Source organism: Cyrtonyx montezumae, unplaced genomic scaffold (genome assembly GCF_038088225.1).
Source record: "Cyrtonyx montezumae isolate F1298 unplaced genomic scaffold, pur_monq_1.0 scaffold_13, whole genome shotgun sequence".
NCBI lineage: Eukaryota > Metazoa > Chordata > Aves > Galliformes > Odontophoridae > Cyrtonyx > Cyrtonyx montezumae.
The window spans coordinates 37,122,926-37,137,027 of NW_027071859.1; the positions used below are offsets into that span (position 1 = coordinate 37,122,926).

The 14,102-nt window shown below is 35.9% G+C and overlaps 1 protein-coding gene across 1 annotated transcript in view; it reads left to right on the top strand.

The window, feature by feature from the left end:
* The window catches only part of KLHL32 (kelch like family member 32), an 86,986-nt gene that overhangs the window by 20,947 nt on the left and 51,937 nt on the right, over positions 1-14,102 (top strand). The window contains exons 3-4 of the mRNA XM_065731042.1: positions 203-310; positions 10,033-10,131. Of these exons, the coding sequence (XP_065587114.1) occupies positions 203-310; positions 10,033-10,131 (207 nt within the window). The remainder of the gene's footprint in view (positions 1-202; positions 311-10,032; positions 10,132-14,102) is intronic.

Genomic DNA, 14,102 nt, shown 5'->3' on the forward strand with positions numbered 1-14,102 from the left:
ACTCTCTTTCAAGATTGATTGGTAAATTGTAGTATTGGAAGCATGATGTACATCTCACTCTTACCTCACAAGTCTGATGTTTAGAATTCTTATCCAAGGAAAATCAAAGGTTAGTGAAGATGGAAAAATGAATCCTGTTTTTCCTGGAACTTTACTGGGGTTATTTTAATTTTAATTGTTAACATTTCTTTTCTTTTCCTAGGCAATGTTCAGTCTCTGCATGGTTGAAAGTGAAGCTGATGAGGTGAATTTGCATGGTGTCACAAGCCTAGGTTTAAAACAAGCCCTGGACTTTGCATATACTGGACAGGTACTGTGCAGCTCTTAAGATTAAGAGAGAGAAATTAAAGCAATTTGCAATAAAAACAGAAGACCACCCTTAGAGAAGTACTGTTCTTGTGCATTGCCCAATGCAAGGTCTTTTGATTTAACAGATCTTACTTTGGATATATTGTTTAAGTGAGTAGTTTGTTTGTTTGTTGTTGTTCTTCCTCCCCACCCATAGAGGGATTTTCCAGTAAAAACATGTATGTGTGCATTGTATCTGGGCAGTGAACCACGCAGGGCTTATATGCCCTTTTTGTGGTGGTCTGATTGTTCATAAAAATTTAATGTGAGTTGATCCATTTGCGAAGTAAGAGAGAAAAAAATACAATAGACATTTTTTCTAATAATAAATATTTATAAACCTTTGTTGTACTTGACTAATTATATAATTGAGGGGAAATACGGTCTTTTACTTTCTCATTATCCAATTATCTTTCTAAATGCATATAGGTACTGTGCATCTTTTTTTTTTTTTGTAATTGAAATTTTTATGACAGCAGATTGTATATCATATCATGTTACTAGTGCATGAGTCTAAATGAAACTTTGGAGAACTGGAGAATGTGAAGTGATGCTCCTATTTCTACTCCTACTTGATTCCTTTTCCAACAAAAAATACCCCCCAAAAGCAAACAAGCACGCAGAACAACTCAACCAAATGATAACAGCAAAAACCCACAATAAAAGCACCTGACTCATATATGTCCTATATATAGGGTAATGTTTTGCACTCTTATCAGCTCTATTGGATGCATTGAATGCTACTTTGAAGCACAGAGAAATAACATGAATTCTTCAGGAGTTCTCTTACTTACAAAAGATGTTTTTGAAGTACAACACAGTGATATGCAGATATATGAAAATGCAGTATTGAATTTTCCCTTATATCCTTGAAATTCTCTTCTTGCACTTGGTTTATAAATATTGAGCATTGCTTATGTACTAACTCAGACTAATAGAATCTTGGTCAATGTTTATGTTTCAAGATACTGAGTGGGAGTAATTAGGTTATAATAAAGGTTATTAATAAATAGCTGGATTATTGCATGCTTACACAAGAGTTGTGAAACCACACATCTTTAATTTGAGCCTGCAAACTACTTCTGTTTCCTCCTGGCTTTTTTTTGTAACCCAAAATTCACGTATGCCAATATATAATTTCAGCTTTTCACTATTTACTTTTGAAAATATTTTACTAAACTTACATTCAATTGGAACATAACTTTAATGTAACTTTCTGTGTAAAATAGTTCATCAGAGACATCTGCTGGAAGTACTCAATATTGCATGATGGTAATATTTGATGCCTGCAGTTGTTTAAAATGTTCAAAATTAACACATTTAATTTTTAGCATGATATTGCAATCAGAAATGCAACTCTAACATTGTTATGTTATTGTTTTTAAATTTGAAATGCTTCTATGGACATATATTAACAATGTTATTGTCCTATCTGCTGAAGTAGATATTCTATGGACATATATTAACAATGTTATTGTCCTATCTGCTGAAGCCTTCTTGTAATAACTGTTGTAAATCTTTTGCTTTTAAAAGAAAATTGATTTTTCAGCAGAAAGTTAAATTTAAATAATTTCAGAATTCCAGTTGAATTAATCCATTATTATGGCCCTTATCATATAACAACAAATAAATAAATGTTGATATAGAAATGAATAAAAAGTTGCAAGAGGAGTAGCAGTAGAATTTGGTTTTGTTCCTGAATAGTAAAGATAAGATAAAATACTGAATATAATTTCAGTGGCATATTCTGTGCATGTAGACTCACAGTAATCCTCTTATGAAATCTTGGGTAAAAGTGACCTTTCCCCTTACTTAACTGTTCAGCAGCAAAAATACAGTAGATTTATTTGGTGGAATGCTTTCCCTTTGGCAGGCTCTTTCCCAAGTGCTATATGGAATTGCAAAAGGCTAAGGTAAAAAGTGCAGCTAATAGTTTCTTATTCCCACAATGAATTTCACAAAGGCATTTCTTGTTTTCTGCATCAAGAGGATTTTGAACCTCAAACCTATCTGCATTGTTTTTCTCTTGCAAATCTACAGTGCCTGAATACAATACCTACACTGATTAGATTTCAGATCATGTCAGGACTTGCAGGCATGATTTTTCTTTTGGAATTGTGTCACCATCATAGCTGTTCTTTCTAATAAGAGATCTCAGTCATTTTTTTCTGTGCCCTTGCTGTCATGGTCATAACATCGTCATTAAGGAATGGTTCTCACATCCCTCTTTTATTTAGCAGCTGAATCTACAATGTCTGATCTTCAAGAAGAAAGCTTTTGTGATGAATGGTAATAGTGTAACATGCTTAATTCCTACAGTCTTTTCAGGTGAGGCTGAAAATGAGGAAATACTGAAGTTTGAAGAAAACTATGCCCTAAATACATTCCCTGGTGGACTGGGCATTTACTACTTTTACCATGTAGTCCACATACTCACAATTCAATGAAAGGATTCTTTCCCTGCTGTAGTTGGCCATGTCCTTTCTTCAGAAACGGGTACTAGAGTCATTCTCTTTTTTTACTTCAAGGTGGTAGCGATCTCAGTGATTAGATTACTCACCCTTCCTTCTCGCAGGGCTTTCTGCAAATATTAGATGTGCATTGGAAAGGGAAGTGGATGAAATACAAATAAGATAGCAGGTAACAGCTCTTGGAGCAGAGCTTGGAGTTCACAGTTCCTTCCGTCTCAACCACTGGGTAATGAGTAAGAGTCTAGGTTATGGAGTCACAAGCACTGTTGTTTGCTCTTCCTGTCTTTTTGTTGTTGTTTTTGAGTTTTTCTTCTATGTAACCATAATCTCATTTGGAGACAAGGAATCCAATTAAACCATGAATAAGCTGGTTTAATTGGATGGCAAATCTCTCCTCATTACAAGAAAATACACTTCTGATCAGAAGAAAACCTTTGGGCATTTGAAAAGTTTCAGTGCTGAAGACAGAATCTTAGAGAATGTTAAATCTAGTGGGACTGAATAAGTGGCTTAAACTGAAATTTTGAGGCTCCTTATTTTAGATGAGGTTCTTGCATTCTTCCTCAAATTTAGATCCTGCAAACTGCTTCATTTTCATTGATACTTTATTTAAATAATACTGTCATTTGAATAATCTGAGAGGTACTCTGCTGTTGTTTCAAGAAAGAAGAATCGTGCAAGAACACTGACTTTAACTTGCAGTAGAGGATTGTGATCTTAATTCAACAAAAATACAAACATACAGTTGGAGCTCTATATGTACTGGAATGCTTTGCAGACTTTGATCTCTCTTTGTAATTAAATTCTATTATGTGTCTTTAATCTATAGTAATAAATAACAGTTTGCATTTAGGTAGAATTTTGATGGAGAACATCAAAGTGCATAACAAAATCAAGTAATCACTGACTTTAATGTCTTTCTTCAAAAATAATTTCATCCTTTGATGCAAACAACTTTCCAAAGGCCATGTGGGAAAGCAGCAGCTTAATGAGTCTTAATATATAGTTATCCTCCTGGCAGTTCCATTTTTCTAACTGTCAGTTTTCTGTTTTCTTTTTCTAAACAATACTATTTTGTTTCTGTATTAATAAAAAGTTATAAAATTATTCTAAATCAACAAAGGAAGAAGGAAGGAATCAGAGGGGTAGCCCTAGTGTAAAGGCTGGTTTATGTTCAGCTCTTTCTCAAAAGCAAATTTTTGGGGTAGATCATGCTATGTATCTTCTTAGATATCCAAGATTAGTGCAGCTTTACACACTTTCTACAGAAAGAATGTTGAAATATTTCCAATTCTTGGAAGCCACATAAAAATTTGCATATGTAATGATTCAAAGATGGGCTTTAAACTTTTCTTGTTCTTAGCTAATTCTTTCACATCACTTTTCCATTATTTATGTATTAAAAAAATACAGCAAATTTTATTTTTCTGCTCACAAAGTATTACCACAGAAGCAGTCAGTATATTATTATCTTCCGTTGCTCTCAAGATTACTCTAACTCTTAAGTTCTCTTTATGAGTAATTTACTCATTTAATCTGTTATTTACTGATTTTATTTACCAACTTTAACCTTTATTCACTATAAAAACAAAACAAACACACTGTAATCCTCTAACAGATACATTGCTTTATCAAACAAGTTTCATGAATTAATATGAGAAACATCTGGTGATTTTTCTTTTCAAACTCATACACACAAAATTACCATTATTTAAATTTTATCCTACTGCTCCTTTGTGAACTTATTTTATTGTTGTTGTTTTGGATTGTTTTTGTTTTTTTTTTTTCCTGTGAAATTCTTCCATTAACAAGGAATGTCAAAGGTCTCAGTAGTAAATAAATAGCACAAATAAACATTTGTAAGTACAACTGTTTCTCCTGATAATTGCTTTGATGCCTTTCGTCTCTCATCAAAATATCCCTCTTTTGATAGTGGCAGTTTTTCTAGTGATTAACCAGTATTTCACTTGCCATTTTCAGTTAAGACTGAGGGGAAGAAGCTCTCTTAGCACCTCTTATTCTGCTAAGCCCATTCTAGCTCATTTGTGGATGAGATGTACTGCAAAGCTATATTGTGGTGGGAGATTTTCCTGTGTAATTGACTCCCAGTTCCTTTTTCTGGTAGTTCAACTGGTTGCCTTTCGACAAAAAATTAATAACAGATTTCAGTTAAACTGCCTGTTAACTTCAGATATCCATGTTCTTTTCTACCTGGGGCAACATACCAAGGTCTTTGAAAATATATCTACAGAAGGACTATATCTTATTGAAAATATTTGTTTTAACATCATTTTCAATGTGATTTCAAAGTTAAAATATATGAATTCAGGCTAACTGGAGGATAATCTTGTTTCTGAGCCTAGAATCATAGAATATCCTAAGTTGGAAGGGACCCACAAGGGTCTTCAAGTCCAACTCCTTGCTCTACGTAGCACCACCCAAAATTCAAACCCTATGTCTAAGAGCGTTGTCCAAGCACTCTTTGAACTCTGGCAGTATGGGGCCATGTGCCCTGTGAGCCTATTCCATGCCCACCAACCTCTGGTGCAGAACCTTTCCCTACCACCCACCCTGTCCCTGCCCTGACAAAGCTCCATGCCATTCCCTCAGGTCTTGTTGCTGTCACCAGAGAGCAGAGGTCAGGGCTGCCCTCCTGCTACCCTCTAGAGGAGTTGTAGGCTGCCATGAGGTAGTGCTATGTTACAACTGCTATGTCTCAGATTTGCAGTTCAACCAGAGATTGTCTAGAAGGCTTAGAATAAAATGGAACATAATTACTCAGCGTGCTATTTTTAGAGAAAGTTTAGTGTTTCATGTTGTTTGTTCTGGATAAGTTACAAAGCTCTGGACGAGGCAGTTTACCTAGAGCTGAAGTAATCAAGGTTCTGAAACATGCTACCAATGAAAAAGTGAATTTGCTTGTAGTCTTAGTTTATATGTCATGCATTTAACACAGACTTTCTCCGAGTTTTCTGGACAAATACTCTGGTAAGTATCAGAGAAGTGCTGGCCATGATTCTTTCTGATATTGACTAATGAGACAGCTGGCTTTTGCAGTAAGTATTATAAAACATTATGTGCCCATGCATTGAGCTGTTGCCTGCAGGACGCTGGAATGTTCTTGCCCTGCTTGCCTTGTTTTAAAGCAGTCCTTCTCAAGATGTGGGAAGTACAGAATTCACGTGAAACACCAGTGAGCTGTGAGACAGGCCAAAGTGATAACTGGCTGTGAGTGAAATGCGCTCTGAAGTGCTCTAAAAGAAAAGTTAGTTTTTGATTGCTCTGAAGCATGCAGAATGGACTCTAGAGGGGAGAAACAAGTGGTGCTTTTGTTAGATGCCTGTCTCGTTTGAAATGCTGATCACTGCAAGTGGAGTCAAGAAGGAATTTTCTATGGCATTAGACTGTCAGGAATTTTAAGATTTTTTTTCTTCCCTTTTTATGCATTAAATTCCATATGGTTTACTACTTTCTGATATGACGTTATGTATTTCCTTACTCTTAAAGGGTAATGGCCAACAGTATAAAGGGAATAGATTGAATGATCTAGTTATTTTTTCCAGATAAAAATCCCGTGAGACTCCATAGGATTTGACTGTGGAATAGGACATTACCTTCTCAGGCTGTAAGTTTCATTTGTTGGGAAGGACAACTCAAAGAGGCTTCTTCCACACTGCCTTCTACCTTTTACTTCCCTCTTTGCTATAATGATGCAATTTTTTGGTAGGCTTATGCTGAATAGTTGTTTATTAAAAAAAAAAAAGGAAGAATAAAAGGAGGTTCTTAGTTCAAGCTGTATAGAAGTGAGGCATGACTATTTGCCCCAGCATTGTCCTTGAGAAAGGACAGTGATTCTTATCTCAAGAAATCATACCCACTATTCGCTTTGTGTAACCAGGAATTGTCCTAGAGAAAACACTGAAGAGAGAGGCAAGATGTGTGATCCCAGTTAGCTTTCTTATGAAGGCTTACTATCTGGACTCCTAAAATGTATTAGACTAGGCAAGGTGAGTTGGGAAGGAAAGAGGAAAAACATGGATGGAGAAGTAATAAATTATAAGTTGAGAACTATTTCCCAGAGGAAGATGAAAAGGAAGTTGTTAAGGGCTATGTGACCATGGTTTTTGTGTCTGTAATCAACCTACTGTGCTTCAGAAGCTCAGGTTTAATTTATAAATGATTCTAATTCTTACATTTAAAGAACAGTTTTCCTTGGTACATCAACCAAGCATAAACAGATGCATTTCCATGTGGCTTTACACCACATTTTTGCATAAGATCAGTTTGAACATAAGCAATATGTCACACCAAGGGCTTGAAAAAGTAAGCTACCAAGGCTATCTGAAAGATCTGCCCATAGTATATAGCGAGAAGGTGGTTAAGCTGATTTTCTTTGGTAGCATCATAGGCCAGGGAAAAGTTGAGAGCCTAAAGAACTTTCAGAAATTTCAGAAAGAAAGTTTGAATAGAAGTTAGATTGTAAGGTTCAGCCAGGTGCAAAACATGAATTGCATCTAATTAATCTTTATATAGAAACAGCACAGAAACCAGGCTTGTGATGGCTTTTTTCATATAAAGGCACATGTCTTAGTGTTGGTTATAGCAAAATTTATCTGGAGTTGATGGTTGCCATTACTCCCAAGTTTCTGTCCTGATAATTATACCTCGTAACTGTTGGGTTGAGTATGGAACAGGGAAAATGACTAAGCTTCTCTCTTTTGTTTCCACAAAAATAATTTGTGATCAATTTTGAAGCTGTGAATCCAAAGTAGGTCTTAATTTCCCTCTTGTTGACTTTCAATTAGTTGTTCCTACAAAGACCTCAGAGCTGTTGCATTGAGTTAGAGAGGAGAGTTGATCCCTGTGTTGTTATGGTATCAAAATGGTTGTATTTATGTGCATTTACTATTAAGATTAATCTGAACTGCATATATAGGATACAATAAATAACTATGCTGGAGATTAAAAGAAATTTAATGTCTGTATTAATAGAAATTGAGGCATGGAATAGTTGTGAATTGCCCTGATTTCAAAAGATGGAAGGCTTGTAATATAGTTTTTCCTTCTTAATTAGTATTTTTTCCTTTCTTATGGGTGTCCCCAGCATCAGTTTGCTGACAGTAAATTAGTGTAGTTGGCTCATTAAATACCCATTTGAATAATGAGTATTTAATAAAAGTTCAAATAGTTCTATTCAAGGTGAAGTTTGTGAAGAGACTGAACAGACTTCGTTCATCTTTCTTGGGAAATATGTTGGATATGTTATCTCAGTGGAATACATCTTGTACGATGTAGGAAATGTGTAAAAACTGAAAAAAATGTTTTCTGCCACCTTGAAATGAACTTTGTAGCTGATTTTGTGCAGATCACCTCTAAGAAGTAACCACTCACCTTCCTTGCCTCTCATCTTACCTCTCATCTCATAAAGCTACCCGTATTGTTTGTAAATGGATTGCTGTAGCTTTAAAATACATTCATGGTATTGCAGTTAAATATAGTTTGTCTATGCCTACAAGATATTAATCTGCTTAGTGTTCTGTTTCTCTTATATTGTGTTTTTAACAGTTCTTAGCTGGTGGCTGGCATTTAATAAGTGGTACAGTCAGTTCAGATGACAGAAGTTGCTCAGTGTAAATGCTGTCTGAATAACAGATCTAAGGTCTAAACAGCTTTTTTTTTTTTTTTTTCTTGTCAGTCTGACCTTGAGTTCTCACTTGAAAATCATTTGTGGTGCTGCACAGTTTTTTAGCTGTACCTGTTGGTGATATTTTTGTAGCTGATACCCTTCCTGTCTTTCCCTTGGACTACCTCTTATCATGTATAGCCACCTAATTAGCATCAGCCAAAAGCCTGCATTTTTCTGGGCTTGATTCTCATTTACATCAACATTTTTACTCATCTGTCTAGCTACATAAATAAATTGTTTTGCTGGATGTAATTTACATACACATTCACCTGAAACTTAGTATGAATGCATAGGGATTTGCACAAACTTAAAGCATGTCATACACCACCAGAAATAAATTTAAGTAAATTATTGATATAAACAAGTATCAATCCTTTTCTTTCTTTTTCCTAAGATACAGATTATGTTGGAGGTCACTCGAGTTATTTAGCTTGAAAAAATGCATACATATTTCTTAATTTCCCTCAAAAACAATTTAACTGCAAAAAACTGCAGATCAGCATCTCACCTTTTGTGTGCTATCCTCTGCTGCTATACTTCACTGCTTTTGAGATACTTAAGTGATACTGTGTGTCAAAACTAAATTGTATGGGCAGAAGAAAAAGGATCTGAAAAAAGCTTTACTTCCCAGTGGAACAGTGAGAGACTGACCTCATGTGGTGTAAAACCAAAGTTGCCAGGGGAAATAAGCATAAGATGGAATAAATGAAATATCTTTGAAGAATTAATATTTCTCATCCTTTTCTGGTTTTTGTTGGATGAAACAGCACTTATCTTTAAATAATAGTGGTTTAGATGGTTTGTAATATGGCTGCTGTTCAAGGGGATTGACCAGTGTCTGTATTCTCAAAGACTTTTTGTGTCCTGAGAGGGATGCTCTAACAAGCTGACCCCAAGACAGCATGCTAGGAGCTGAGGCCCAATTATCCTGGCTGCTGCCTGTGCGTGATTTTAATTGAAATGAGTACGAGTTTCATTTGAGGAAGTGACAGGATAATCAGTCTTGGTTTCTAAGCCCTTTCTGGCACTTCCCCAGCAGCATGCTCACTCTGTGCCTTCACAGCCTTGTCCTGTAAAATAAAGAGAGAGGCTAGGAAAATTATGAAGTAGTGTACCATGAAGAATGGGAGGGGTGTTTCTAGTGTGTATATTTTACATGAATATTAATTCTGGAGACTCCTCAGGCAGTTCTATTGGTCTGGTTTATCAGTATATATGGAAACAACCACATAGAGCGTGCATGCATACAACTGAAAAATGTTCTGTTATTTTAAAAAGTCTCCTTTTATATAAATAACAAGCATTTTGTGTTAAAGAATAGAATGGTTTATGAATTCTTACAGGAAAATCTGCTTACAAATCCTTGGGCAATTCAAGTGAACTCTAAAAACTATTAACCATCTTGCGAAGATTTCTCTGTGTGCTTTTGTTTCATTCTTTCTGTTCTTTATGTAGACTAAAATGTCTGAATTATCAAAAATCTCTAGCATTGTCGACATGACAAACCTTCCATTTTCTTCTTTACAGATTCTTTTGGAGCCAGGGGTGATACAGGATGTGCTAGCAGCTGGGAGTCATTTGCAGCTGCTGGAGCTTCTCAGTTTATGTTCTCATTATCTCATACAGGTGAGATTTATCTTCCTGATGATGGGTAAACTTCTGTTCCAAGCCTAATTTCAGTAGGAGAGTATTAGTAAAATATCTGGTGGAGCCAAAGTGGTAATATATTGGATCTCATGAGACTTGAATTCTGTGTAATATGGGTATTAATCTTTGGTAGGTACTTTGTTCTCCATACATTTTGTCTGTTTGTCCTGAAAACAAGGATGGTCCATTAATTAGTGTCAGCACACAGGAGTTTGATTGCCCCTTTTACCAGAGGACTTGCTCTCTTCTATATTTTCCCAAGTATTAAGCATTTCCCTTTTGGCAATCATGAGTATTGTGAAACATTCAGATGATTAAATGTTTGCCACAGAATATTGATGTGTGTTCCAGTGCACGACTACCTCTCACTTAATGAGCAGGCTATATTACAACAGCACTTTCTTTATCAGCTTGCCTCATACCTATAATGCCACGTTAATAAGTAATATACCGTTAATAAGTAATATCCACGTTAGGTCTGTCACTGTGACACAAAAATCCTGAATCTAGTAAAATCATTTTATGTAGGGGATAGCTCGTGATGGTAGCATGAACATAGCTTTAATGTGTAACTATGAAAAGCATTATTAAAAAAATGATAGTGGTAGTTCTACTAAAATATTACCTTTCCTTTGTAATCTTTCATTACTCAGTTCTGAAATTGATGGGTTAGCTGTACCTGTGCAACAACTGGGTATGGAAGTACATGTCAGCAGTGTGCTTTCTGTATGCCTTTGCCTTTCACCAGCAGAACTTCCTTTGAAATCTGTTCAGTGTGCTTGGTAGCACACTGAGCTGCTGAGTACCACGGGCATGCAGGATCTTGTGCTAAGAGCTTTAGGACGTACTTGAACGCTTTGTGTCTTATGGAGAGCCTGTTTCAGTGTAGCCTCAGGGAAACCTTCAAGGTAAGTTAAGACACTCAGATGGTGTTAATTTGTGCATTATAAAATGATTAGGAAATTAAAGTAGCTGGTAAAGGACTGCAATTTTTTTTTCAGTTTTATTTTCAGAAATGTAGGGGAATATTGAAATTTTCTGAGGCAATGGGTGTGGAATGTAATGGGATAGATGGTAATTTAAGAAATAAAAAATGCGAGCCACGAAACCTAACAGTTGTTAAGCAGGCATGGGAAGTGGTTATTATAATGACAAGGAAGATAACAGACCCAAAATTAATAGTCATACTGTATGTTTAATGCTCCCCATAAGAAAATCATTCATGTCTTTGCTGCTCACATACTCCTTGTCAGAAAATGGACCAAGGAGACCACTGCAGTAAAGAAGTTAGGATACTAAAGAGTAGGGAAAGAGCTGAATCTTGTAGTGAGAGTGAAGTAGGGAAACGAGAAGGTGGTAAGAAAGCAACAAGTACTTGCCTAATTTAGATCACAAAATAAGTTAGCATAAAGATTTGTGTGGAGCAACCTCTGATAATAGTAGCTCTAACTTCAACACTCTCCTAATACTTCTTGATCCTGATATCACTGAAATGGAAGACCACAACAGAAGTAACAGTGCTTTTAGACCTAGTCCCTGATGTGTAAGCCACAGTCAAGCATTTAGGAACAGACTGCTAATGAATTAAAAAATAAAACAAGCAAAACAAAAACCTAACAACAACAAAAAACAGTGAGAAAACAATTTCTGCCAAATTACTCTGTTATTAACAGACTAGTAAAAAATCCTGTAGAGGTGATTGTTCGCATGTAGTTACTCAAACAATGTCAAAGAGATCTGCTGTACTCTGAGTAGTGTTTGCCAGGTAGGGTAACTGGAGCTACACTAGTTTGAAAATCAAAAGGATACTGGACCCAAGATTTACTGTAAAGGTGGTAAGAAATAAGGAAGGGAGAAACGGTAGGGTGTAAGGTATTGTAGTGGAAATGCTAAGTCATGGCTTGAAATGCTGATTGAGCACCAGGTGGGAAGACAGAGCCTACCCAGGGGAGCTCAGGTGCATGCAATGTGCTGGAGTGACCAAAAACCTCAGACCTTGTTTAATGGTTCGCAGTGGAGGCAGTAGTATCTAGCTGGAGATCCCTGCTTATCTGAGGTCTTCAAAGATAAGTATATCTTTTCCTTTGTCTCTGTGTCCTTACCTAGTGCATTTGAGCTTGTCCTCATTGCAGCCTAGAACTTTGCTACTCCACTATCATTGCTGTTTTTTTGTTGTGTTACAAGTGTAGAATGTATGTGAGGAGACAGTTTAAATGTTTTTGAATTGGTCTCATTTTAAGGTTTTGAATCAGCATAGAGATCTGTGAGATGACTAATTTACATCATGCAAGGCTCTAGACTGTATTTATTTATCAGGTTTACCCAAACAAGACATACCTGTAGAGAGATTTGTGGTCTGAAAAGATCAGGGTAGTAACTTATCTGCTTTGTTTGCTCCTCAGAAGCACAGTCTGTGCAACTAATCAGCCTTGAATTGTCATTTATGCTTTTTAGCAGAGTTCAAGAAAGTCCTGTATGTAAAGAGTGTGATATATTACAGTGTCTAAATTACTTCTATCAAATACATGTTTGTTCTGCATACAGTGATTTTAAAAATATCTATTGTTTTATTTTAGTACAATCTAAAAGTAAAATTCGTGTAATTCAAGAATGTTTTCTTAAACCACTGGCTGGATTTGGGAACTGGTGTATCTTGTCACACCTGAGTTCTATGCTTTGGTGCAGTTGCTGGGATAGGAATAATTCTTGCCTCTTCCTTCTGGTGTTTTTTGAGTCTAAGAATGCTCTAGAGTTCTTTCTTTACTATAACAGTGATTTTTATTTTTGATGTTTTCTGTTGTTCAGTTACCATGAACTTAGTTTAGCATAGTTTAGAATAAATTCAGGAAATATAATCTGTGGAATCTGTCATTTTTTATTATTGTGCAGTGATGATGCTGAGTTTTAACTTGTTAGGATTGTCTTCAATTTTCTGGAATGGATCACCCTGTACAGATGTTGTACTGTTTGAGCTTTTCACACCTCTTGTTTTCTATAGGTACTCCAAAAGTATATAATGTTTTTTGAATTCAGGGTACTTTTAATCTCTTCTAAATGCTTACCTGGTGCTGATATTTCATAGATATCAATAGGTTTTTTATTTAGCTATGAACATGATTTGCTTGTGCCATAGTGGTACCAGCGTGTAGGTATAGTTTGTGAGGTACAAAAGAAGGCTCTACTGATCTAATTAATGTAATTTATCATGTCAAATATGATCTGCAGCACACGGTGGTAGATGCATTTTGAGCCAAAATTGACTTTTCACTGAGCTCTTTAAGGAATTTCCTCTTAGTTGTCTCAGGAAAAAAAAAATAGAATGTTAAATTGAATTTAAGATGTATTCTTGTTCTTACTGACCAACCAGCTGAAAGCAGTTCATTTAACTAACTGACAGAGCTCAAAAAGATTTCTGTAACGAATTGTTTGAATCATGAATATAGTAAAGTGTTTTAGATCAAAGGGAAGACAGGAAGAGAGGAACAATCTTACCTTGAACCACCAGTTAGGAAATACCCATATCATGTTTATTGTAGAGTAACCCAGGCATTCCTCACTGTAGGTCATAATTCCAGACTTAAGCTGTGCAGTCTTTCACCATAGCGGTGTCATGTCTTGGACTGTCTTTATTCCTCAGCTTCTGCTGTTTGAGTGTTTCTGTATTTAGCTTGTTTTGTAGAGAGAGACTTTTTGAAGCATGCTACTGTATTTTAGCTGAATTATATACATATTCTGACTCTCTCCTGTCATGATGTCTGCATAATTCTCAGGTACTTTAAACAACGAGGCAAGGCTTGAGATCTCATGCATCCATCTCAACCTGAACAAACAGTAATGCTGCCTAATTGCTCTTAGCTGTTTTGCTGCTACGTAGGTGTGAAAAAGCTAAGCTGAAGACATGAGCTCTGTATGTCTTGAGTTATGCTTAAATCCATGGGTTAAGCATGCAT